Source organism: Hoplias malabaricus, chromosome 14 (assembly GCF_029633855.1).
Source record: "Hoplias malabaricus isolate fHopMal1 chromosome 14, fHopMal1.hap1, whole genome shotgun sequence".
In the NCBI taxonomy this organism is placed as follows: domain Eukaryota; kingdom Metazoa; phylum Chordata; class Actinopteri; order Characiformes; family Erythrinidae; genus Hoplias; species Hoplias malabaricus.
This window is the reverse complement of record NC_089813.1, coordinates 27,364,540-27,391,271: the sequence shown is the minus strand read 5'-3', so window position 1 is coordinate 27,391,271 and position 26,732 is coordinate 27,364,540. Positions and strand designations below refer to the sequence as shown.

The following is a 26,732-nucleotide window of genomic DNA, read 5'->3' as shown; positions in this document are numbered from 1 at the left end:
CAACACTAAGGTTGCTGTGGCAGTTTATGATCTGATCAGCAACCGACTTTCCATAACAACTGTGGTTACTCATTGAGCTCAGCCCATGAGTACCCAAACTACCCACTGTATCACTAGCACTTCACAGGACCCAGATAGAGAGTATATATCGCTCCACTGGTATAAAATGTCTGGCACACCACTGACTGTGGACCGCTGCTGGTCCAACATTGGACCACTCAGATTACTGTCCTGTACAGGATATAACAAATTTTTAATCTCCTTAAACAGACTTTAAATTCACAGAGAATTTAATTCTGGAAAACAAACTAATACAAATATTATCAACAACTATGAGAGATATAATAATGAGTATTACCCTGATATAAAAATATTATGATAAAAATGTTGCCGCTGTGCTGGATTAAAATTATTTACTAATCGTATTTATAAAGGATAACAAAAGAACCTAATGAAGGGAAAAAAATGTAAATTGGACTGTGAATGGAAAAGTGCTAAAATGTGTCATTTTGTCCAAAACGCTGCGCAAAACACTAGTGGACCTCCAACTTTTCCCTCAGTGGACCAACAGTGGTCTGCCGTCTCCTTGCTATCAGGGGAGTCATCAAGCAGGCACTTTCTCTCGTTGGTGTTTTGCTGAATTAAGGCCCACAACACCTCCAGAAGGCTCAACAGTGAAGTCTGGTGTTACAGACCCACCCCATTCCAAGCCAACTTTACAGTCCTACCTTACCCTTTACTATCAACAACTGTAAATCCACACTGGCCTCGCTGGTGCCTAAGGCTGTACCTAGCCCCACTGGAACCGTTAATTCATGCTCAGTGCCACCAGTCCCATGTGAACTTTACATGCTACATCACCAACAATCACAGTAGCACCTCTACAGTGCATTTCCTAAATTAACCTGTGCTCTTCTTATCCGAAATCACTGACTAGACCATTCAGCTATTTCTGATAACTCCTTCACTGCTGCCCTTAGTTTCCGGCCCCTGATGCTGAACTGCACAAGCAGGGATGTGGCCCATTTGGCTACAAATCCTCTAACACCTATCTCTACCGGTCTTACGTGTGCCTGCCACCCACGTTTGAGTTTGCAATGTTAAATTTCTAAGTGTCTAAGCATGTATTAACTGCAAGCAAACAATTATATTGATTTATGTGAATTATATTGACGCATTTCTGCTTTGAGTGTATTAGACCCACAAGCCCTTATATGCCAAGTGTTGATGACAGATTCAGCTGAAAATCAAATAAGCAACAAGTATTCTTTGCTCTATTCTAAAGCACCTGTCAGAAGTCAGAGGTTTTTGTCGTTTTGTAAGACACATAATGGGCTCAGATCATTATGTTATAAAAGTCTATACAGTATTAGCATGATAAAACACTTAACACATTCTGAAAATATTTTCTATGTCTGACGTTCAGGTACAGCCTCAGACACCGCAGCAACAACAGCAGCAGCAGCAGCGCTACCCCTCTCTCCACTCCTCTGCCTTGGGCATGGCTGGCCAGCTGGGGCAGGCTGATACTGAACAGGATGCAGGGTCACCCTCACACTGCCCATCTGACCATGAGGAGTATGCACATGCAGATGATGCCTTCAACAAACAAGTAAGCACTGTGTGTGGTACTGATTAATCGGAATATAGATTAACCTAGAATAAACTCAAATTAAAGCTGTTTCCTATTTAGTATGATTTGTGAGCTGCTGACATAATGCCACAGAAAAACGCTTAGATACATGTTTCAAGTGTAATATTTGTCATAATGAGCAGTAATTACTGCATGCAAACAGTGTCTGGTGCTTGATTGATTGACATGTCTAAAGAATGGTAAATGAATTTGAAAGGGCCCCATATCACAGATGGCTGCTTGTCCCTTATATATATATATATATATATATATATATATATATATATATATATATATATATATATATATATTTATGTGTGTGTGTGTGTGTGTGTTTATTTATTTGTTTATTTTTAAGCAGTAATTGATAATACATGGACTGACACTACATCCAGGGCATGTTCCTGCCTAGCCCCCAGTGATTCCGAGTAGGCTCTGGACCTACCGCAACCCCGGAATTACAATCAATTAATAATTCAGAATCCTCTGCCATTCTAGGGTTCATATAGAGTTACAATTGTAAAATATAGAGTATAAAATTATTGAACACTCATTGCAAATATTTATTATTAAAATTTGCAATAAACCAATCAAATAAGAACAATATAAATAGCTCAACACAACTGACATGACAAGTAGTTTCTCCAAATTCAATAAAAAATGCCACTTGTATTGACTGCTGGTGTGTTTGAATTTTTCAATCCCCTGAAATTAATCCTTCATAATAGCACACATTTGGGAATCAGGTGTGGTCACAAGCACCCCCAATGAAACTTAATCAAGGGCTTCATTCATTGCATCAGTTGTACTTGAGAAAAGCTGACTCTGCTGTTTGATTGCATGTTGGATATATGGCTATTTTGAGAGAGTTACCCTGAAAGTTAAAAGAAGAAATTGTTGCTTTGCACAAACAAGGAGAAATGTACAAAAGTGTAGGAAAGATACTCAATGTTCCTAGAGATATTGTTGGAAGCATAGTTTCCAAGTTCAAAATTAGTGAAATACTGGCTACACTGCAGTAGCCACCCCACAAATTCCTAAGGAGGCATGTGATCAAAAATCCTTGAGTGACTGCAAAGACCTGCTTCAGGATTTGGAGGCAGCAAGCCCTGAGGTTTCAGTTTGAGCATAATAATTGAGTATATGGTAAAAATAGAGTAAGGTTCATAATAATTGCTGAAGGTCTCCATGCCTTCTGTGAGGAAGCTGAAAGTTAGGCACTATTCGAACTTCCAAACCCAAACTGCTCCAAATCTACCAAGGTGGTTCCTGAAGTAGTCCTGGAAGATTCTGGAGTGGTTGTCACTGTTGCCTGACTTAAACCCCACAGAGAACTTTTGGTGGAGATTTAAAAATGTGGTTGCTGCATGCAAACCCAAGAATATTAATGAACTGGAGGATATTGACCATGAGAAATGAATTAAAACTATTCAGGCTATGCAACTCATTTCAGTAGGTCATAACAGCAAAGGTGTGCTCTATCAAGTACTGAAAATGCTTGTCATGAAGGGGTTGAATAATTTAGATTCTGATTTGTTTTCACAGTAAATCTGGAGATATTCTGCAGGTCATTCTAAGTTTGTCAACTCAGAGAAATTTTATTTATTTGTCCTTTTTTTGATGAAACAGCTGGATTGTGCTGTGTGATAGGCTGCAGTAATAAGTTGTGTGCTGTAAAAGGTAAAAAAAAAACAAAAAAACAATGTAAACCATAAGGCAAAGTTTTAAATAATGTTAAATCTTTTGCTAAATTCTGTTTTCGTAAAAGCAGGTCTGTTAGGTTGTAAAGATATATACAAAATTATAGGGTTCCCTTCTGTTCCCTAAAAAACTGAAATATATTTGGACACTAAGGGATGTGTTCTGTATTGTACCTGTAATTACTTTTGTAAATATATTTATTTGTTTATTTGTGATCAATTTTAATTTAGTATTCATAATTTGGGAAAGATTCACCGGTTTACGCACTTTTACTGTCACCCAAATATGTGGTTGGCGGAGGTAATGCAGGATCAGCACTCCTACTGTTTGTGGTCTGATCAATTTTTTTGGTCAGATCAATTTTTTGTGGTCAGATCAATATTGTTAAAATATGACAGTTTATCCAAATAACAGTCTCTGGTATATTGTCAGGGTGCAATCCTGCCAAATTCTTGGTTTTCACTGTACTGCTCACTGTAAAAATACCTGCAAAATAGAACAGAAAACACCTCCAAAAGTCATTGTTCTCTGGTTTGTTTACGTACAGAAGCTGTGTTTTTTAAGGTGAAACAGTATGTTTTTAGGGGGAAAAATCTGCTGTTGTTTATGCGTGGCTAAAGTTTAAGTTCTCTGCGAGTTTTAATTCACTGTTTAAATTACCACAGAAACACATTTGTTACTCGAGTTGTGTAGTTGTAGCACTTTGTCTGTTAGCTCACTTTCATGCAGTTAGTTCTTTGCTATATTTAGAGTCAGTTCCATCTACAGCAAAAATAATAAAATATTACTGACCTATGGAGGAGGAATAGTGCAATATCCTCATCTCAGTTTATACTTTGCAACATTTGGAGGTCTTGTCATTGTCTAAAATCCTCTGAATGCCATTTTACTGCCGTGAGCAGAGAGAAAAAGCCTAGCGGTCCGAGACATTATGGTTTATTTTTACCCATCCTGGGTCTTCATAAACACATTAGACTGGGATCCAGCATGCAAACAGACTGGAGAGCTAGCAAATCATGACGAAACATCTTCAGAATGTGTTGTTTTTTGTTTTTTTTAATAATCTCATGAATGTTACCATTAATAAAAGCAGGATGTTTAATTGCACAAGACAAAAAGAGGTTGGAAAGTGGTTGTGTGTAAATGAAGAATGACTGTTTTGACTTTGGTTTTAAACCTGCATAAGCATATGGGTAAACAAAAAATACATTTGGGCAAGACTCCAAATGTGGTGTTCGCCTATTTCTGTAACATAATTAAAAAATGTATACTCTCTCTAGAAAAAAACTGTGAAAAATGCAGAAAAAATGGATTTGGAATTGAAGCACTTATTCTCTTGGCACCAACCACATTGGCTGCGTCTGTAGTAATTTTGATTACCAATTTATGTTAATTGTGTTATGGAGGCAGTGAATATGTGTGACTGTATGGATGCATCATGCCCTTTGATGTATCAGTGCACTGCTTTGCGCCTAATGACTGAGTTTACCCCGACCCAGAGCAGCCCTGAACAGTTGCATAAGAAGAATGAATGAATTAATGGGGACAAGAGGATAAACTGATAATTGTTCCAAATATTAGTGCCAGTCAGATCCATGTCCAGTGTTACAGTGTGGCCACTAAGAGACTCACTTGGCTTGAGTACAAATTTGTGAAGGATGTAAAGTTCTGTTGGGCATGACACCTGTTTACATTAAAGGCAAACACTACAAGTTCAATTTTATAGCGAGTAAAACATTCAGCAATCACAATATTTAGAAACATGACTGCAGCTTTCAACACCAGTGCTATTACAGTGCAGTAATCTTCAGCAATCCAATAAAAACTCAGAGGGCTGGCTGATCAAAGCCTCATAAAGATGGAGGTGAATCAATATGTGTAAACGATAAAAATATTTAGTATAGCTTACTGTATTGTGATAAAAGCCACAAATCAATCTTTTTCAGCACATGAGCATGTTTGTTAACTGTAAACACAACATAAACATATTCAGACCACAGTTATTACCATGACCACTACCGTATTTTCCGCACTATAAGGCGCACCGGATTATAAGGCGCACACAATAGACGCTACAGTAGAGGCTGGGGGTTACGTTATGCATCAATTAGATGGAGCTGCGCTAAAGGGAATGTCAACAAAACAGTCAGATAGGTCAGTTCAACTTTATTAATAGATTACAACCCAGCGTAGTTTAAGGTAAAACATGTAGTGCAATGTTAATATACCCCACATAGTGGGGGGGGGGACTTTTCCTCGATTCAATAATAATAATAATCACAATATAGTAACACTCGAAATGCAAAGCGATAACAATATATCAATAACTCAACGTTGCTCAAACGTTAAAATCACACAACACACAAAATAAACGCGTAAAGCTCACTTTACTAAGTTATTCCTCTATTCCCGTGTTCTTCTGCGTGACGGATCGCCTTGAGTTTAAACTCTGCGTCATATGCGTGTCTCTTAATAGGAGCCATTTTGGGGTCTTTACATAAAAAACAAATGGAAATGAAATATATATACCGGTATGTATCCAGCATGCACCGCGCGCGGAAGAAAATGAAGTAGGCGGCTGCTTACCGTAGTTGCGAGACCTGGCTCAATATTGTTCCATATATAAGGCGCACCGGATTATAAGGCGCACTGTCGGCTTTTGAGATCATTTGAGTTTTTTAGGTGCGCCTTATAGTGCGGAAAATACGGTATATGTTTCCTTTGTGAGTGTCTCAGGGAACCAATTGGAGAGGCTGGATACAAAATGAGGATTAGGTAATGAACAAGTTAACAATATATAAAAGAATAGTATGGCTAGCAGGCTACGACCCTCTTCTAAGATAATGATAGAAAGCTGAGGGTTTGTGTGCTGCTGCTGGGAGTGGATGTGAAGCCTGTGCAGTGTGGTGAAGTGAGCAGAATCAATGGCGATGCTGAGTGAGGCACTTGAACATTTTAATGTCACGTTGAAAATTGAGGTGCAGAGTGAAAAGAGAATACTTCCTTCTCCACAGTCTGCATTACCTCACAAAAATCACCTACTTCAACTCAGAAAAGACTTTCTAAGCCTTTAGATGTCAGAAGTTATTACTGTTGCTCTACTATATCCTTGAATTAATGTAGTTACAGATGGGAGTCCATATATTCTGTTCATGGATGCAAACATAATGTTAGCTGAAAGCATAAATAAAATACCACACAATGAAAAAATAAAATTATCTGCATCTTTGATGGTACTTTCCACCCTGAATGCTTGTTTCTGCATTTGTTACAAGGTCAATGTTCCTTAAAAGTTCTTGGATTGAAAACTTAGGCCTTGAATATGTTGCATTTTTAGATGTTACCCCCAGTTAAGGATGATCTTGGTGGTGTTGAAACTAACAGGATTGACAGGACATCACAACAACTACTTGAATTCTATCTTCCAAACAATTTGTGTTTTTGTAATTGTAGATTAGGGTTATTTTTTTTATTATCAGAACTTACAGTGGCAGTAAAGCTCTGGGTTTATTACACAAACATTGGGTTAGGCTCTGAAATCTAGAAATAAGTGTCAGTGGTCACAAATGCAGTGGTAAGGTTATTACAGCTGGTGAATGTGGCACATTCTGATTTGATGTATTAGGTGTAAAAAGTGTTTATTATATGTATAATTGTAATCTAAAACTCAAACATTCTCCCACTCTTTTGTTGTAGTATATGTTTTGTAGTAGTAAAAATTACTATGGTCTTTGCATTCAACAAAATATAACCTAAATTTGAGAAGAATGTATTCATCACTGTGTTCATTGTAAGTTCCATCAAGAAAAAGAGCACTGCAAAAGCATGTTTATCGATTTGTTCTGTTCTTGGGGATATTACAGTATCCAAAAGGATGTTGGAGTTTTTGTTTAGATGATTGAAAGATGGTGATTTCAGTGTTAGGGAATGTAGCATATTAATACTATTTAATAATATTTAATACTACGCAACAGTTACCATAAAAATACCAAAATGCAATATGTTACACTTTTTTGTACACCTAATAATTAATTTAATCTCTGACCAATAGGCTTGTACAGAGGGAGAAAATAGTTGTTTGGTTATTAATGGAGATGTTTCTGAATGTGGAATTTCAGCAAGATTTCACTTGAACCACAAACTTTTCATGTGGTTAAAAATATGAAAAAAAGGAGGAGGGAAGGAAAGACAACCCCAAACTCTAAAATAAGCAGGGCAGGGCAACTCCAGCGCTGTGAACACTGCTTTACCTGTTTGTGTTTTCATCCCTCAGGTCACATCCCTGGCTGACTCCATGGATGACGCTCTGACTTGTCGGTCTGGCCGAGGAGACTCTCAGGAAGGCAGTGGTGATGGCGTGGGTGAGGCTGAGGATTTTGGCGAGTGCGTGTGGAGCAGCAAGCCCCAGTCCCGTCGTGGCGGGGGTGGGGGTGAACAGGAGCGGAGTGGTCCCACCATGCTAGGGGGAATGCATGAGGACAGCACGGCCACCTCCTACAGTGATGTGACACTCTACATGGATGACGGTGTTCCCTCATCACCCCTGTCCATCGAGCGCGCTCCCAGCAGCACTGATACTGAATACTGGGGTGGCGGAGGTGGCCCAGGGGGCAGAGAGGACAGCCGAGACACAGAGGGGGGCACTAGTAACAACAGCAGACGCAGTACACCCTGCACTGAGTGCAGAGATTACCGGCTCCGCGGCCCACACCTACCTGTACTGACCATCGAACCACCCAGTGACAGCTCAGTGGACATGAGCGACCGCTCAGACAGAGGCTCACTTAGCAGGCAGCTGATGTACGAGCAGGAGTCCGGAGGAGTAGGAGGAGGAGGAATTGTAGGCCCAGGAGGAGGTGGAAGTTCAGGTTCGCCACAAGGAACCCTCAAACACAACCCAGCCGCCCGCTCAGCAAGCGCCTGCACTGCCCAGGGCCAAACCCGGCCATTGGGACGTCCCGTACCATCACCCCTACCCACACACCTCCCACACCACGCCATCCTCCTGCACCACCAGCACCCACACCCACATCCACATCCACACCCACATCCACATCATCCCCTCCAGCACCACCCACTACACCACCACCACCATCACCACCCCCTGCCCCCTCACTTACACCATCACCCAGGACCCCACTACCCAGAGCCTACTTCGCCCTCGCCCACCCAGCCTCCCCCATTGACCCCGTTGTCCTCTTCCTCGTCCGCTCCGCTTCCCTCTACAGGCATGGAGCAGTCTGACGGAGACAACGACTCACTCAACTCCACGACAAACTCCAATGAAACCATCAACTGCAGCTCGGGCTCCTCGTCTCGGGACAGCCTCCGAGAGCCCCTCCCTGCACTCGGCAAGCAGACGTACCAGCGGGAGAGCCGCCACAGCTGGGACTCGCCCGCCTTCAACAACGATGTGGTGCAGAGGAGGCAGTACCGCATCGGCCTCAACCTCTTCAACAAGTAAAGCCAAGATCACCCTACATGACAAATGCATTCTGTTAGTGGAGCACAGTGGTTTCACATAGAAATTGTAGTCTCTGAATGAAGCAGGTGATGCTCCATAGAGCAGGCTGAATAACATCGGATGCCATTTAAATAGAAAACTGCAGTTTTGAGGCGGGAGGGGGGGGCCGAAAAGAAATAATGATATCATTCAGTCCTAATCATGCTCTGGCACTCTTTAGGTAAAGGAAGCATTAAGAAGCCAGTCATGTTTTAGCTTTGACAGAGAGAATCCCTTTCATTTCTAGTGTGGTGGAGTGCACCATTATATTAAATAGCTTGTAAAAACAAATACAAGGTGCATGAATGCAAGCTCTGAACCATTTAAAATTATGTGTATTTTAACCGTACAAGAGATTGGTGATCACAGTTAAAGTATTCTTGGCTGAACAGGCAGTGGGCCTACATTTAAACTATACCTTTGGCCCTCATAGATGGAGATAGCGAACTGGAGGTTCCTTCACCTTCGTAATAGCCTTTGTGGAGTACACACTACATGAGTCCGTCCCTGATTTTTCTCACACTCTCATTTTTTAGAGTTTCTAAAGGTCAGTCTGTCAACAGGAAAATGATGGCAAATCATGTATTGTGCATTTGATATTAGACTGTATAGAGGTTGGGGTTACAAATTACATCTATCTTGCTTATTTCCATCCATAGTTCTGTCTTACAAAGACAAAATGGGAGTGTCAAGATTTCGCACACCATGCTGACTCTGTATTGACATTGTAATGAATGAGCACCTGTCTGTGTGGCGGTTTCTTGCCCATTTGACACTTTCTGCCCACTGGAATGATCTTTCTGCATAATTTCAGATGGTTTAATGCATCTGTACTGCCCCTATGTTTAGCTGCACTCTGTTATTCCACTGTCAGGCCCTAGTTATAAATTACACCCACTATAATTTCTGTATTAGTCTCTTCAGCGAATCAGCATTGATACATTAAGTACAGGCCAGGAAAAACCCAACAGCTGCAGTAATACACTGATTAATATTTCACCAATAACAACTGATATATTATGAAGGATTAAGTCATTTTGTTTTTTAATGAAATTGCTGGTCTTACAGATGCTCAGAGCGCTCCAGGAAGGGAATGTCTGTGATGTGTAAGCAGCCAGAAGCATTTGGAGATGAAAAGCTGAACAGTAATGAAAAAAATAAAGAAAAAAAACAAGCTGTCCGAGGCTAAATGGAGAGATAGACAGAAAGAGATGGGATAAGAGCTGGAGCTATATGAAATACGAGACAAATATACAAACCCAGCTGGCAGTGTTTGTGCCCTCAGGCGTTCAATTCCATTCAGTGCGAGACGCGCAATTCAGTTCAGTAATATTACAACGGCATGAGGGTACGGCTAGAGTGAAAGTGATTGAAAGTGATTCACAACACATCACTGCAACACATTTTTTCTCTCTCTCTCTTTCTCTCTCATCCTCTCACTCTCTCCCACACCCCCTCAGGAAGCCAGAGAAGGGTATCCAGTACCTGATAGAGAGGGGCTTTGTGTCAGACACCCCAGTGGGCATAGCTCGCTTTATCCTGGAGAGGAAAGGCCTGAGCCGGCAGATGATCGGGGAATTCCTGGGCAACAGGCAGAAGCAATTCAACAAAGACGTGCTGGAGTGAGTGATGCCAGGCTCATATGGGGTTGCTAGAGTCACACTGGCCAAATAGGGTCATACTGAGGTTGATGGCTAGCCTCAGGACACACACACAGTGGTTAGTGTGCAGGCTTTTGGAGCTGTAGATCCAGAGGCAGCAGGACGCAGGATAAGCTGGAGGATTGTTTACAGCGTGGGCTGTAATACACTCCACGTAACAGAACTGTGGGAACAAGGAATTAAAAAAAACCCCCAAAAAACTGGCAAATCCTAGGTAGACGTTTGTGTATTGTAGTCTTAGTAAATGTAGGGTAAACAGATGAAGCTTTTAGATATAGACCTCCTTTTAATTATTTTGTCCATTTAAAATAATTTTTTTGTTATTTTTATTTTGTTCTATAATTCAGTATTTCACATTTCCCTTTATATTTAGTGTTTACTTCACATTGAAAGACCAATAAAAAATTCCAAAAATGACATATTGTTAAAACCAAAGCTGCACTGTACAGACTTGTGTTTGTTTCCACTCTTTATCTGCACATGAACACAAATTGATGAAAAGGTTTTTTTTCTGTACTTTGGCAGTTTCACAGCTTATTTTAAAAATATAAAAGTGAAAATAATTGAAGTATATTATACAACAGAAAGAAATGCTGGTGACATTGATGACTCCACATTAAGTGCAACCTCCATGATGTACAGTGTAGCCTTAATTTACATTATTTTTCAGAACATTTGCTTTCAGTTTTCTGGAATATTAGTCAATATATAATACAAGTTCAGACATTGGTTACCTTTTGTGTTTCTCTTGAACATATTCAGCCATACTGAGGTGTGGTCTATGAGTCGGCTGGTCATTAATGTCATAAACGTTGTGCTTTTCAGCTGTGTCCTGGATGAGATGGACTTCTCTGGCATGGATTTGGATGATGCTCTGCGCAAGTTCCAGGCTCAGATTAAAGTCCAGGGAGAAGCTCAGAAAGTGGAGAGACTGGTGGAGGCCTTCAGGTACACTCTGATAGGGCTCTGTATGTTTCCTCTGTGTTTGCTCTATTTTCGCACTATTCTCTAGAAACGTGTTATTTTTAAAGACACGGTGGTGGTTCGTTAATTCTGTCTATTTTTCTCTCTTTCTCAGTCAGAGATACTGTGTGTGTAACCCTGTGCTAGTACGACAGTTCCAGAACCCAGACACCATCTTCATCCTGGCCTTTGCCATCATCCTCCTCAACACCGATATGTACAGCCCTAACGTTAAACCTGAGAGGAAGATGAAGCTGGAAGACTTCATCAAGAACTTAAGAGGTGCTAATGCTTCGCAGATTTGAGTTGTGTAGAGTTTTGTTTCTGCTGAAGTGTTTATTCCCTGACATGTGTTCACTGATTCCACCGATCTCTCTTTCCCTTTCTCACCTTCTGTGTGTTTGTTTGTACCAGGAGTGGACAATGGGCAGGACATTCCAAGGGACCTGTTGGTAGGAATCTACCAGCGCATTCAAAAGTGGGAGCTGAGGACAAATGATGATCATGTATCACAAGTACAAGCTGTGGAGAGAGTGATAGTGGGCAAGAAACCTGTAAGTAAAACTATATGTGATAAAATGTGGGAAAAAAGATAATAATTTTCTATATAGAATAAGTTGCTTGCTGTTGATTTTGTTTTTCAGCTGTGTGACATTTATAGAGTTGTAGGCACAGGTTGAGAAATCACTGTCCTGACAAGGGAATACTAAAACAGAGATAAGTAGGAAGACCTGGGGTAAGAGGGGTTAAGTCACATGGATTAGAACGATAATAGAATGGCAGGACTAGAGTGGAGACACAGAATATAAAGAAAAACCTCATGGTCAAGGGTACAAAGAAAAGTAAACAAGAAAATAAAAAGACAGGAGGTATGACTGGCGATATGTTACAACAATAATACATTTTATACTGTAAAATAAGTTTCGCTTTGAATTTCAGAGTTATGTTTCAGTCCTCAAATGTTCCAGCCTAAACGACTCTCTAAACAAGATTGTTATTGTTTGGGAAGTGGATTTATTGCGCTTTTACATTTTTTCTCTTGTGCAGTTTCAAAGTCTTTTGTTAGTTCTGGTTCTTTTTCAGAAAGACTGTGTATTGAAAGCCTCTAAAATGCTGTTTGAACCAGCCTTAGTTTTCTGAAAAGCTTTGTTAATGCATTAATAAAGCACTGATTTATTTACAGTGTAGTAATTGCTGTGAGCATCATTGTTCTGTTTGTTTAAATCTGTGTACAGGTGCTTTCCCTGCCCCACCGCCGGCTGGTTTGTTGTTGCCAGCTGTACGAGGTTCCTGACCCTAACCGGCCCCAGAGGAGTGGGGTTCACCAGAGAGAAGTTTTCCTCTTTAATGATCTGCTGGTGGTAAGAAACTTCATACTACACTCCACTACACTCTCAGAGAAACTGTTACCAGGGTGGTGCTTTTTCATGTCACTGTGGTAGTACCCTGAAGCGTACTTTTTGTTAGGGAACAGATGTGTACCATATTCTATATAAATTGTAGATTTTTACCTTCTGGAGATATATTGTACATTTAGGGAACACAGTTGGACTGTGTATGAAAGGTGCTCTATAAAAAAACTTGCCTTACCTTACCTTGCCTTGCCAGTGTACAGTCCTCTTTTTCAGTCAGGCATTTCTTACTTTTGTTTCAGGATATTTGCTTTCAGTTTCCTGCAAGAAATGTGCAGGTACATTTTCACACAAGTTCAGTCTTAGAAGTTGATTGGATTTTTTTTGCTTCTTGCTGTCAATCCCAAATATATTCAATAAGGTTGAAGTGTGGGTTCTTGGTTATCTAGCCAACATTGTCATAAATGGTGTGTGTTTTCTGCCGTGAACTTCATGGACATTAAACATTAACAGTTAAACATTCAGACTCATCAGCAGTAGCCTAATAAGGACAATATAGATTCACCATCAGATTTATTCTTGGGTCAAAATCTGGTCTTCACCTACTTCACAGAACCACTATTATTGGTGTGCATTTAGACTCAGTGGCCCATATTTTGCAACCCACTACTGTATTCAACACTGAACACTGGTCAGTTTCTGACCTCAGGATTGTTATTGATCTGATTTTGTTTGGGTGGTGAACTAACCTCGACCCAGCAGTGGAACTGACTCGATAGTGGCATGTTAGTATGTGTGATGCTGATACAGTTTATGAGGAACAGTGAGGAGAGAGCCATAGCCTCTAACATAGCCATGGAAGAGTGCTCCTGAGGTCAAAATCTGACCACTGATAGATACCTAGAAAATGGTTAACACAGATGTGCAACAGGACTATACACCACCAAGATGGATCATAATCAAGCTTTATTGGCTAAGTATGTTTGCACATACAAAGTGTCTGTTTTTAGTTACACACTAGCTCACAGTGCACAGTATTAGACAGCAAATATTTCACAGCACAGTAACAGAGACATTGCAACTTAACACTGTGCACAGATACACAACTGTAATCATAAACACATTGACACGCATTAGAAGAACTACATACATTTATTTCAAGTGCAGCATTCAGGTAAATGGTAGATCAACATAGTAAATAATAATGCAGGTGCTTCTAGTAAACTGTCCAGAAGATCTCTCTTTAAATGCTGCATGTTTACATACATGACCGTATACAAGCTCATATAGAATTCTGTATAACGTCAACTAGCAATTAAAATTAAGCTTGTGCAAGAATCTCTTTTGATGAAAGTAATGGAAAAACTTGAAGGTAGTGTTGCACTGTATACCGATACTAGAAAAGTATCTCAGTACTTTGTCATTAAAAACAATACAATACCACATATAATAATGAGTACCAGTACTTTTACGAAGCAGTGTTTTAAAATAAGAGCAGTATTTCCAATGAGTACCGCATCGCTATGTCTCCTCTCCCACCCTTAATGATTTTGCCGCTAGTTTTAACAACTTTTCAGACCTTCTAGCGAGTTATTTAAAAATCAGAAAACCAGACCAGCACCAGCGACTTTCTGTACAAAGCCTAGCTACTTTTTATATAAAAGAATCACTGGTAGCACAACTTGTTAGAACAGCTCTCTCCGCTGCGTGTTTGCTTCCGGAAACAGCACAGTTGGTCCACACTGCAGCTCACACCAATCAGAATAAGCTGCGAATATGCAATAAGTGCTGCCAAAGACACATTTGCTTCCTTTTATGTTGAATTTTCTGAACTCAGAACACGAAATTAATTGAGGCATTCAGCTTTATTCAAACAGTAAACACTTATAGGGTCGAAGGCGCGATTGAACCCAGAAATGGTGAAATGTCATGTGTGGCGTCACACTTAATAAGCAGATACCAGCGTTTTTGCCGACCGCGCTCAGCTTGTATTTTACTTGTAAATTACTTCATTATCAAAATATTTAGGCAGGTATCGTACCGAAATTTGGCATCGTGACAGCACTATTTGAAGGACATTTTCAGCACCACAAACATATTAAGCTATGTTTTTGAAGGTGATTATTTATTATTTTTGTATACAGTGCAATTCACGTGAGATTACAGGATTATTACAGTATCTCCGATAAATCTAGGCCACCTGGTGGCATTCTATGCTGTTTCATAATATGAAGGAGAACTATTTAAATTGGCCGAGCACTCTTTCACCACACAGACAGACACACACACCTACCTACCTGCACTGCCACACACACCTATACACACCTACCTACACCTCTTCTGTGTGTGTACAGGTCACAAAGATATTCCAGAAGAAGAAGACGTCTGTGACGTACAGTTTCAGACAGTCCTTTCCCCTGGTGGAGATGCAGGTTCACATGTTCCAAAACTCCTGTAAGTATATTCGTCCCTCCATCTGTCTCTCCATCTGGCCCTCCTTCTTTATTTATACTACCACTCCATTCTGGCTCAGCGCTCCGCTGTGACATTTAGCCGCTCGCTCTCGGCCTGGCCGTGTATATTTGCTGAAGACAGACGAGCGAGAAAGACACCCAGTTCATCATATGTTGTTATTATATGGTCGGTTAGTTCATCGTAATGTACAGTAACATGAAAACAGCATGGCTGTAATGAATTATAATTCACAACGCTTGCCAGTTTGTATTGGCAAGCCCCTTTGGATACTGAGACTGAATTAAAGTTGATCTCACAGTTATGGTTAAAATGAGAAAAACATAAATGAGTCCAAACCAAATGTTGAGCATCTTATTAAATAAGTGGTTGAAAGATAAGGTCAGATTTTAACAATAAAACAGGAATATTTTATCTATAAATTTGTACAAAGAAATACAGCACTCTTTGTCTCACTTTCTCACTGTTTCTCTTTCCCAGATTACCCTCATGGTATCCGGTTAACCTCAGCGATTCCCGGAGGAGAGCGTAAAGTCCTGATCGTGTTCACAGCGCCTAGTCAGCAGGACCGCACGCGCTTCGTAAGTGACCTGAGAGAGAGCATCGCTGAGGTGCAGGATATGGAGAAATACCGTGTGGAGTGTGAGTGTTCTCCTCTCTTCTTCTGCACCACACGTCAGATCCGAGATTAAAGAGCTTCTCATCATTATTGCTGGAAACCTCTGCTTAACATTCCCTGTAAAAACTGATGCAACGCTTGTTTGCACTTGATTTTAGTTCTTTGAGTTGTCAGTGCTAGGTCTTATACTGAAGCTGAATATTGTGCATTGCTCTTACAGCTCTGGCGTCGTGAATATTGCAAATTTACATTCACCAGCTAAACCTTCCTGAACAACAAAGGAAAAGAAAGCAGCAGTGAATAATGTTTACTGACTATATGCATAGGATCTGTCACATGTGATCACATTCCTCTCCCCCACTCACTTTCTCTTTTGCATTCTATCCTCTCCTTCTTTCCTTGTGCCTGTTTCTCTCTCACATCTCTGAAACTCTTCATCACTCTATCTGTTTTCCTTTGTTTTTTCACCCAATAACAATATTTAACCTCAGTAATAGGGATGTCATAAGAACCAATGCTTCATTACCACATTGATACCACAGTTCTGAAAATGTGACAGTACTTGTTTTCTATGATATCAAAGGTAGAGTAACAAAAGAATGACAGTGATTCCTCTGTTAGTAATGATAGTAATGAGCTATACTTATCTCATTATCTGACAAATAATTAAAAAAATTAAGCATACATATGGCGTTTAACTGAAAGCTGCTGAACATAGAGTGCTGCACACAGACTCGTGGTTAATAGAGTGTGCATAACTTGTGTGGTCACAGTGTAACCGGTTGTTACGGATAAATAGAGACTCTGCATTGTGTATTTTTTTCCTCCTTTGAGATTTTATCCTGACAACAGAAATAAACAGCCTTTTAGTATTAGATAGGCAGTGTGTATCTCTTCTCCCCTCGTATCTCCTCTGTGATTTTACATGAATATACAAATACGCAAAAGATCAGAATTAGATTCTTAGCATAGTGCATCGAGCATGCTTTGTGCCAATAGCAATATGAAAATGGGCATATTTGTCATAAGACACATCATCATCAGGAAATCTCAAGATAATGATTAATAATGGACTCATTCATTCATTCATTCATTCATTCATTCATTATCTGTAACCGCTTATCCAGTTCAGGGTCGTGGTGGGTCCAGAGCCTACCAGGAATCATTGGGTGCAAGGCGGGAATACACCCTGTAGGGGGCGCCAGTCCTTCACAGGGCAACACACACACACAATAATGGACTCATGATGTATATAAAATAATTTGGCGACTTAAAATAATTGATATATGAGATATATGATTATGAAAGATACATTTTGGGTTACGCCTGATACCTACCTCTCCATATTAGACATAAAAGAGTAGAGTAAAAAGGGGAGAGGCAGGGAAGGGGGAGGAGTTTTATGAGGAAGAAAAGGAGAGGAGACGTCCCAATACAGCTGCCCTATACCAAAGTAGGCCACTTTAATAATAATAATAGCTTTGTGTAATTTTTTTAATGTAATAATACTTATATTTTAACTCTGTTATAACAGCAGTGGAGTAATGTTACAGCTGCTGGACACTGGACTGGGCTGAGACTCATGGGGGGCTTTGACTGTTTGGGGTGGTTTTCTGGTATTGCTTGTGTGTTTTGGGTGGATTGTTTGTTGTTGGGTTTGTTGAGCTTGGTGTATGTCAAATTGCATGGGCAGAGCATTATCTATCATCCAAGAGGTGAATAAAGGCTTTCCCAATCCCACCATAAACCAAGCCCTAATATTACCTTCCCCACTTCTCGTTCCCTACATCCTTCTGAGGGCATTCATAAAGAACATGAAAGGCAGTATGGTGTGTATCATCACAGTATATATGGAGTTGGTTTAGCCTTAGAGCTAACAGCTTAGCGGCTAGCAGTCTCCCTATCAGTAATAAAACCAGAAACATGGTAAGGTTAAGGACTATACCCTGTATAATTTTATTACTTATTATTTGTAATAAAGCACCTTGGAGGGATTGAGTTAAGATGATGAAGAGTTAAACTGTGTAAAGTAATTCTGTAGTTACACTGAGTCAGTTAGGCATTGTTTACATAAAACAACATTTAAAGAGCACGTAACACTCTCAAATACTTTCGTGCAGCAGGGCTTCTAGTTTATTAAAATATGGAAAAAACATGGAAAATAAACTACAGAAAAATACAAATACATTTAATAGTCTTTAGAAAATTGGAATGATTGTCCTGTTGAAAATTGTTTTATTGGTTTATGTATTTATTTTGTTATTTTGACGTCGTATAGGAATTGGTATCAAGAATCCTACAGTTTTATTGGTAATGGTACTGACTACCAAATTCCTGGTATCGTGACAACCCTACTCAGTAATGCTCCTGCTGAAGTTCATCAAATTCCCACAGATACATTTCAACAGATTACTGCAGCAAAGTGTTACAAACTACATATTATTCCTTTCATTCCAAAAGACATGTTGGAAGAGCAGTTGTCCACAAACTTTTGAAATAATGGATCTCTCTCTCTCTCTCTCTCTTTCTCTCTCTCTCTCTCTCTCTCTTTGTGTGTAGCGGAACTGGAGAAGCAGAAAGGAGTGATGCGTCCTGGTTTGCTGAGTGGAGATGGTAGTGGTGGTGTAGATGGCATGAAGAGTGAAGCTGTGAATGGAACTCTGAGTAGAACCAGCCTCGATGACACATACGCCACGAGTGAGGGGCTCAAGCGCACAGCGCTCAGCTCATCACTCAGAGACCTCTCAGAGACAGGTAATGTACACCCTCACACACACAAAAGTACGCTCAAAAAACATCACACACACTTCTGCACATTTATACCTGACATTTTTGATGCAAAACAAATATTGCATTGTAGCTGTCCCCGGCCACGTGACATGTTCTGATTTTCTAAGCAATAAACAATATAAATCGTCCACAGAGGACACACGTCTACACAATTTAATTCACTATTTCTGCTTATTTGCTTCATTTAATACATTTTAAAATGCATTGGTAAACAAACAGCATATAGCAAATGTAACAAAATTGTGCACAAACATTTGCACATATTCGTGTTTGTTGCTTCCGGTGAGTGTTTTAAATTATTTGCACTTAGAAATCAGACAAGCTGTGTACCTGGACCAGAGGTATCCTTAACATATGAGAATAAGCAACAATTGGTTTTAATAAAGAGAAACAAGCTTCTCAGGGAGAGACAAAAGCCCCCAGACACACACTCACTCACTCACACTCTCTCTCTCTCTCTCTCTCTCTCTCTCTCTCTCTCTCTCTCATACACACACACAGTCAGATGTTTGAATGAGTTTGCGTGTTTAAAGTTTAAGAAATGAAAGGAAATGCAGTGCTTCCTGAAACTCTTTGACAGTTTTCTGCATAAAATGCAGCTAGTAGTCTGAGCCTTTTCAGGTGCTGCAGAGTGAAAGTATGCCCTGCTCTGCCCCCTAGTGGTTCACTTTTGACCAGAGCATTGAGGAGTCTCAGAAGATGCCTACTTTGTTAATCTGTTTACTGTACTGAGAACTAGGAGGAGAGAAAATCATGGGTGTCATACCTGGTAATGACCAATACATATTTTTATTTAATACACAATAACAATAACATAACTACACTATAATATTACATGTAGCATTTCTCAGCAAAAATGAGAGTTATAACTCTCAGCTGTTAAGGGGTAAATAAGGCAGCACACTAGTTGTGTAAAGGCTTCACTGCCTCAAAGATCCAGGACCATAAGGGCCTTGGTACAAGCTTCACTGTCTCTGTTGAATTCAGTGTGCTCGCCCCATGTTGGTTTGCCAGCCACTGGTGTTGCGCTTGTTTGCTCCTGGTGTGGGTCTCATTCCTGAGTAAAATGGGAGAGTTGGATTATGAGAGCATCCTCTGGATTAAAAAAAAGGAAGAAAAGTTATAAAAAAAATGTTCAGAATCTACTGAGAGCAGCTGAAAAATGAAACAACATCAACAGCTCTAGTTGTTTATAAAACAAATGATTCCCCTAGTTGCTGGTTTTAACCACACGGGAATAGCGTAGCCTAGACCCAGTATTTGTACTCAAGTAAATATATTTTACTTTTAGGACACTGTTGTGAAATAGTATAAAAAAGAACTTGAGTATAACGTAAGCATTTCCATTTTTAAATTGAACTAGTATTTTTTAGATGGACTTCTTGGAATATATTGTATGCATTCACTTTAAAGAAGAGATGAGAATAGTTTGTAAATTATTGGGACAAATGAAATTAAATGAAACAATGTGTGCACAGTTTAATTAAAATGACACAATGGCCTGTAAATGGCAGGAGTCGTTTAAAACAATGTGGATACAAATAAAATATTGACATTTTTATATTTATCATTTATATATAAAATTATATTTATATAAAATATTTATAGATTTATACTACCTACGTTTTTTATCCTATTAACACCTTTACCATCACGGGAAGAACCTGATATAACAACATATGCAACAGGACAGATGCTGATGACTTCCAGTGTCAGTAGACATGAATACATGTAATTTATGGGCCTTTTTGAATATTCACTGTGCTTGGTTGGGTGCAGGGAAGCGTGGCCGCAGAAACAGCGTCGGCTCTTTGGACAGTACCATTGAAGTAAGTTTTATACAGGGTCCCAAACAATTTTTTATTATTATTATTATTCCACCAGTTTCTCCATTCAAATTGAATGCTGTGTCATGCCCCTGCATGCCTCATCAGTGTGCCCTCACTAAATATGTGTCCATCCTGCTATGAAGTCATCTTTCTCTCAGTGTTGCCACTCACAGATGTCCTTGTTGTATATACAAAGAAACTTGAGCTCCACGGCATGCCCACCGTCCTGAAGCCATTTTCAAACCCTCTTCATAATGTGATTAGTGCTGAGGCTGTTAAGGTTATTGCATTGTAAGTTGTTTTTCTAGATATTGATTTTAAAAAGAAGTTGTATATACAATAACATGCTATTCCTCAAAGGTTTGGAGTCACCATATTGATGGATATATTCTAAACTAGACCACAGAAGCCTTTATAGATTCTTAATTCATAATAAGTCAAATTCCTTTTCACTTATTATGAAATCAGATCCTTTAATTTATTCAACAGATTTGTATGAATTATTATTTAACACACAATAATTCCAAACTTTTGAAAAGCAGTTGTAAGCATGCGTACATACTTTGTCCTTGTTCCTTTCAACTTCTACTACAATTTCAAAAATGTGACTGCATTTAAGTGACCATTTTTTCCTGGTCTGCCTTTGTGTGTTGTTCAGGGCTCCATCATTAACAGCCCACGGCCTCATCAGCGTCTGCCCATGGGGGGCGCTCTCCCCGGCTGCTATGGGCTGGAGGATTACCGGCCTCACCGCCCCATCCTGAGCCCCGGAGTAGGGGTGGGGGGTGGGCCGGGGCAGTTTCACAACACTTCTGGGAACGTGGGAGTTGGGATGGGGGTCGGGGGTGGGGGTGGGATGGTGGTCGGGGGTGGGGGTGGGATGGGAGTCGGGGGTGGGGGTGGGATGGGAGTCGGGTCGGTCCCGCTCCCCGCAGGCGGAGGTGGGGGGACGGGGAGCGGTTCTGGAGGGAGCAGCTCCGGCTCATTCCTAGGCTCGCTGTTCGGCAGCAAGAGAGCCAAGCAGCCTCCCGCTCCCCTCGTCCCCCCAGGGCCACCCTACCCTGCCCCGGTGCCCCCACCCACTACTGGGGGTCCACCTCCACCCTCCCCCTCCGCTCTCAGCCAGTCAGACGGAGGGCCGTCCAAGATCCAAGCACTGCACGCCCAGTACTGCCACAACAGCGTTGGGCACAGCATCAGCCAGCCTCCACCTCCGTACCACCACCACCGCTACCAAGTGCAGCCTTTACCACCCGCTCACCAGCCCCCAGTGCACCATCAGCACACCATCCATCGTGGCTCCCTGCCCCGCCGCGGCCCCTCCGGACCCTCACACGTCCAGCTCTCCCAGCAGCTGTCCCAAGGCCGCCATTCCAGCATGGGCTGTACCCCTCCGCCTCTGTCCCCTCACTCTCCTCACTCCCCCGTGACGCCTTCTTTCAGCTTCTACCACCCCCACCCCAACCTCGCTCGCGTGCCCGGCCCCACCGGCAAACTCCCGCTCACTCTCTCACACTCACAGCCACACCCTCACGGCCACTCCCACGTTCACTCTCATATCCACAGCCATCCTATGCACGCCCATCCGCTGTTGCACCACCACCACCACCACCACCAGCAAGTCCAGCCCCAGCACTTCATTTTCGCCCCACCCCCACAGGCCCCCTCAGCCATCACGGCCCGACACGTGTCTCAGGCCGCGACCGGGATGCTCTACGGCCCCCCGCTCTACCCGCCCCTATCGTCCATCCCGCCACCGCCGCCGCACTCGCCTTTACCCCCGCCTACCTCCCCCCTCACCCCTCTTACACCGCTCTCACCTCTGCTGCCACCCCCACCACACCCGGCCCCTGCACCCCCGCAAGTGAGCGTCCCAGGGACGGTAGGAGGAGGGGGAGGAGGCGCAGGGGGCGGGGCCAACACCAGCACGATCGGCAGCTCCAAATCCAAGCCCATCAACCGCATCAGCACGGTGGTGTGAGGGCCAGGGGGCCTCGAAGGAGCTGCAGGCGCCAAATCCCACGCAAGCGGAAGCACACTGTGCTCCGACTCTGCTACTTCCACATCCGCTTCCCTCATATGTAGAGCAGCTGGCCATCAATCAGAGTGGTCAGTCTACACCCAGGATGCTCAACGCATACAACATTGTTGATCCATACCAGTACTCAAAAGTTTTGAAATCAAATTCATCAACACGAATCAAATAGATTGGTGTTGCAAGCCGAGCCGATACGGCCCTTTTCTGAGAGGCTGACTGAAGCTGGGTGTGTTAATATGAGCTAGCTGCAAGCAGTGTGTTGCCAAAGGTGGAGATATGTGAAAGGTTGGTACAAAACAATGTGAGACACAGACTCGCAAATTTAGCTCACCCAGCACTACCAGTGCAGTGCAAGCCTGTGCTGTGGAGCTGCTCCCTGCTCTTTAGCTGGGCTGAGGACAGGAGAGCAGAACTTGTAGGTGGAGCAGGGGTTTTGAAAAAGCTTGAACTTCACCTGAGGACTGAGATTTCAGTGAAATCCTATTCACTTCATTTTTGTAGATCTTTATTTATTTTATTTTTTTTTTGGTTCTCAAATGACAATCATTCCAGGTCTAGGCAATTCTGACACATTCCTCCACATTCAAAAAGGCTCTCAACCTTGGACTACAGCTTTAAAGAAGCCAGTCATGCACTTTGAATCTTACTGCATACTTCTACTCATTTGAAAGCATTTTTTTATGATAAGACTTTTTTTGTGGAAAGAAACTATAGGAGAGAGCCATTTAGGAGGCATCAGTATTTCAGTATTTGGGTCTAACGTGGCATTTAAAACGGGGACATATTTAGGAATTGAACAGCATACACACAAAATGCAGTTGTATCCAATAGTTTCAAATCTGCAATAAGCCAGCCATAGATGATTTTCAATTGTCAGAAGTGTAGAATTCTCAGATTGTTTTTATTGGAGATGCAGTGGATTCATATCAACAGTTTAAAGACAGATGTTTTGCTCTGCCTTTTGGACTGAGTTTGAGCTTTATGAGGATGTAAAAAACAGAATATTTTTCTCATTCTAAACAAAATGATGAATTAATTGTTTTATGGTTTGATTAACACTTAAAAATTGTCTTGTAAATTTGATTTAATAGAGAAATGTATCATTTATAATTTTGGCACTCTTTCAAGCAGTACCTGCTCTAACAAGTTCATCTGAACAGTTAATTACATGTATTTGTCAATTAATAACATAGCCTTAGTGCCCAGTGTCAGGTTTAAGGATCAGTGAAGGCGCAGTGGCACTGGGTGAAGTGCAGCGCCTTTGTATTTTAGCTTAATAACACAATTAATATAGGGACATACTTCAGAGAATTATAGGGGAGTTTAAAAATGTTAAAATCTTGCAGAGTTTATTGTATTGGCACTGACTTTTTTCATGTAAAATTTCAGAATACAGTTGGATAAAATGTATGAAAACATGAACAGCTACTGACATCTCTACTGACATCTCTTTAACATTGATTGTACAGTTCGAGTCATGGTATGGTTTAAATGTCTTTTATTTTCATTATTACTATTATGATGTCAAATACTACTGATATTATCCTTAATATTTTTGGTGTAAACGTTACTACTAATACGAGTGGATATCGTTTCTGTGCTGGTTTGTTTTCTAAGAGGTTTTTTTTTTTCCAGACTAACATGGTGTGATTTCATGGGCAAATTACAAATGGACAAATTTTGAGGACTTTTACCTGGGCTACCTACTTCAGGAACTTGTTTTGCAGTAAGCTTGAAAAAAAAACAAACAAAAAAAAACACACACACACAAACAATGATGTATTTCACACCAAACTCATTGCCAGAAGCCATACACTCTTACTTGAGCAAGTCACACTTTTTAAGAATGTGAAATTATTCCATCAAGCTGCATATGTGCCCTCCTGTTTCTGTATGAACGCATGCTAATATGGCCGGTACGTCCGTGCACTCATGCTCAGAAATTTCGCACTTGAAAGCTGTCAGTGGAATCTTTTTTGTATGATGCTTTTACTTTTCTGCTTAAGTTTTATAGGTTTTTGCACAAAAAGAGTCAGCGCAGTGCCTCGATACAAGATTATGTCCCACCCCTTTAATTTTCCACACATATGCTTGTTCAAATACAGTACTGTGCCGAAGTACCTTTCATTTATTCATCTGCAGTCGACGTAGCCATTCGGTGAACCAGAAATATTCCAAAACTGGAGCACAAAAAAACGTATTCAAAAATATAGGGAAAATGGCAGCCATAACGACCATGCAAATCATGACAGACTAGAACAATCTCAGCTGGACAATAATTCAACAGTAATGTATATTACTGTATAAAATGTTTCAATAACAATGATATGATTTCAATATTTATATTATTTACAGCATCTGTCACTGACTGACGTTCAGTACAGGGTGCTGTCATCAGTTCACTGCCCTCAATCTTAAAATAAGTTTAAAAATATTAATATTAATATTGACAAAGCCAAGAAATTTTTGTTTGTGATGGTGTTGTCAAATTGCTTTCAGTTTTTGGTAGTTTTTTGGTGGCTTTTTTATTGTTCATATCGATATTAAAATGTATTGACCAAAATTAAGAAATATATTGTGATATAAATTTTGGCTATCGTCCAGGTCTACAGTCATCTTTCTTTAAAGAAAGATTTTAAAGAAAGATTTGTTGTATTTACATTAGCTATAGGGTCAACATCATTGAATTATATAAGGTTTACTTTGACCACGAAAAGCTGAAATCCTTTCAACTTCTGCAATAACCTTGCAGTTGTTGAAAAATATTCTTGCACATTACTTTCCAATACAAATAGTGTGCAAGTCAAATATAAAACATGTGATCATTTATTTAGTTTTTGAATGTGGTTTTCCTCACATTGAAGAAGGACCTGCTGGTCATTAATGGTAGTTTTGACTGAAATGAAGTAAATGAAATTTTGAAAGATTTTTGTATAGTACTGTACACTCCTCACAGACCCACCCAAACTCCTCATCACCACTCCCAGACCAACCTCAACTCCTCGTCACCACTTCCACCTGCATCCAGACACTGTTACCTTCTTTTAAAATGTATTTGAATAATACTAGGACCAACAAAGAGCAAGTACACCTTCAGATAAATGAGATATTTTCATATTTAAAATATTACAACATGTAGTATTCGCTGTGGGATTTGCCTAATGCAGGATGCAGTACAGTTAGTTACTTTTATAGGACTGTTAAGATAAATAAGCAAAGGCTGAGGAAAGTTCAAAAAGGTGCATACAAAAAAGGGAAATTAATGATTTTCTTTTTTTTTTTGACATCATCATGTGATCTAAATTTCGAGCACAAAACAAAATGCTCCTCCTGTCTCTCTTTGTCCTCTAATGAGCTTGATTGCTTTCTCAGACTCTAAAAGCTTCATTCTTGTGCTTGCATTAAGTGTTATGAGGCTTGAAAGATACAGAGCTCACAAAAAAAATTGCCTGGACAGAGGACTAACAACACTTATCAACGTAGAATTAGCAGTTCTGGAAAGTGTGCATCCTTACTTCTGATTGGCTATGCTGATGTCTTGCGCCACTGTGCCATGTGTTGCATGTTCTACTGCACTTAACTGAATGACGCTGTATAAATCTGAATGTACATATTAGCTGATTATAAATACTCTGGAATGGGCTGTGTTATACGTGTCTATAACTGGCTGGGCACTGGGGTGGGGTGGGGGAACCAGCTATTGTTTACAATTTAGGGCCTTGGGAAACAAAATGTACCTGTAAAGTTGTATCAGTATGTGTGTGTGTCAGAGCAGTAACTATATTTAAAGAGATGAAATTGTATGAAGTTTTATTTGTATATATGTATGTGGTTTCAATGAAAACCTCCTTCTGAGAAATTATATGTGATTATTTATTGCTCTTATTCTATAAAAATATGTTCTTGCTGTTGGAAAGGCTCTTGTTTTCCTACTGTGACTAAATGCCAAATGTGTCTTCTTTTACCTTAAAGGAGCAATCCATTATTTTCTCCAGTATGTTTTCTTCTCGCTATGAAACATGCATTACACTGACACCTACTGGTCTGTTAAACTAGATTGCCTTCGTGTTGGGGACCCAGTCTAGGGTGCATAAACTTGTCCGTTTACAGACAATGGCAATTTTGGTTCTACATCGGATATGAGCTGCCAGATGTGCAATGCTGAGGAAAA

General features: G+C 40.6%; 1 protein-coding gene across 1 annotated transcript in view; it reads left to right on the top strand.

Annotated features, from left to right (window-relative positions):
• The window catches only part of LOC136665545 (IQ motif and SEC7 domain-containing protein 1), a 126,838-nt gene extending 100,376 nt beyond the window's left edge, over positions 1 to 26,462 (top strand). The window contains exons 5-17 of the mRNA XM_066643166.1: positions 1,427 to 1,612; positions 7,608 to 8,794; positions 10,298 to 10,459; positions 11,324 to 11,446; positions 11,577 to 11,743; positions 11,876 to 12,015; positions 12,697 to 12,822; positions 15,168 to 15,267; positions 15,766 to 15,927; positions 18,464 to 18,658; positions 20,474 to 20,523; positions 21,182 to 21,374; positions 21,459 to 26,462. Of these exons, the coding sequence (XP_066499263.1) occupies positions 1,427 to 1,612; positions 7,608 to 8,794; positions 10,298 to 10,459; positions 11,324 to 11,446; positions 11,577 to 11,743; positions 11,876 to 12,015; positions 12,697 to 12,822; positions 15,168 to 15,267; positions 15,766 to 15,927; positions 18,464 to 18,658; positions 20,474 to 20,523; positions 21,182 to 21,374; positions 21,459 to 22,504 (3,837 nt within the window). The 3' untranslated portion in view covers positions 22,505 to 26,462. The remainder of the gene's footprint in view (positions 1 to 1,426; positions 1,613 to 7,607; positions 8,795 to 10,297; positions 10,460 to 11,323; positions 11,447 to 11,576; positions 11,744 to 11,875; positions 12,016 to 12,696; positions 12,823 to 15,167; positions 15,268 to 15,765; positions 15,928 to 18,463; positions 18,659 to 20,473; positions 20,524 to 21,181; positions 21,375 to 21,458) is intronic.
• Positions 26,463 to 26,732: the final 270 nt, after the last annotated feature.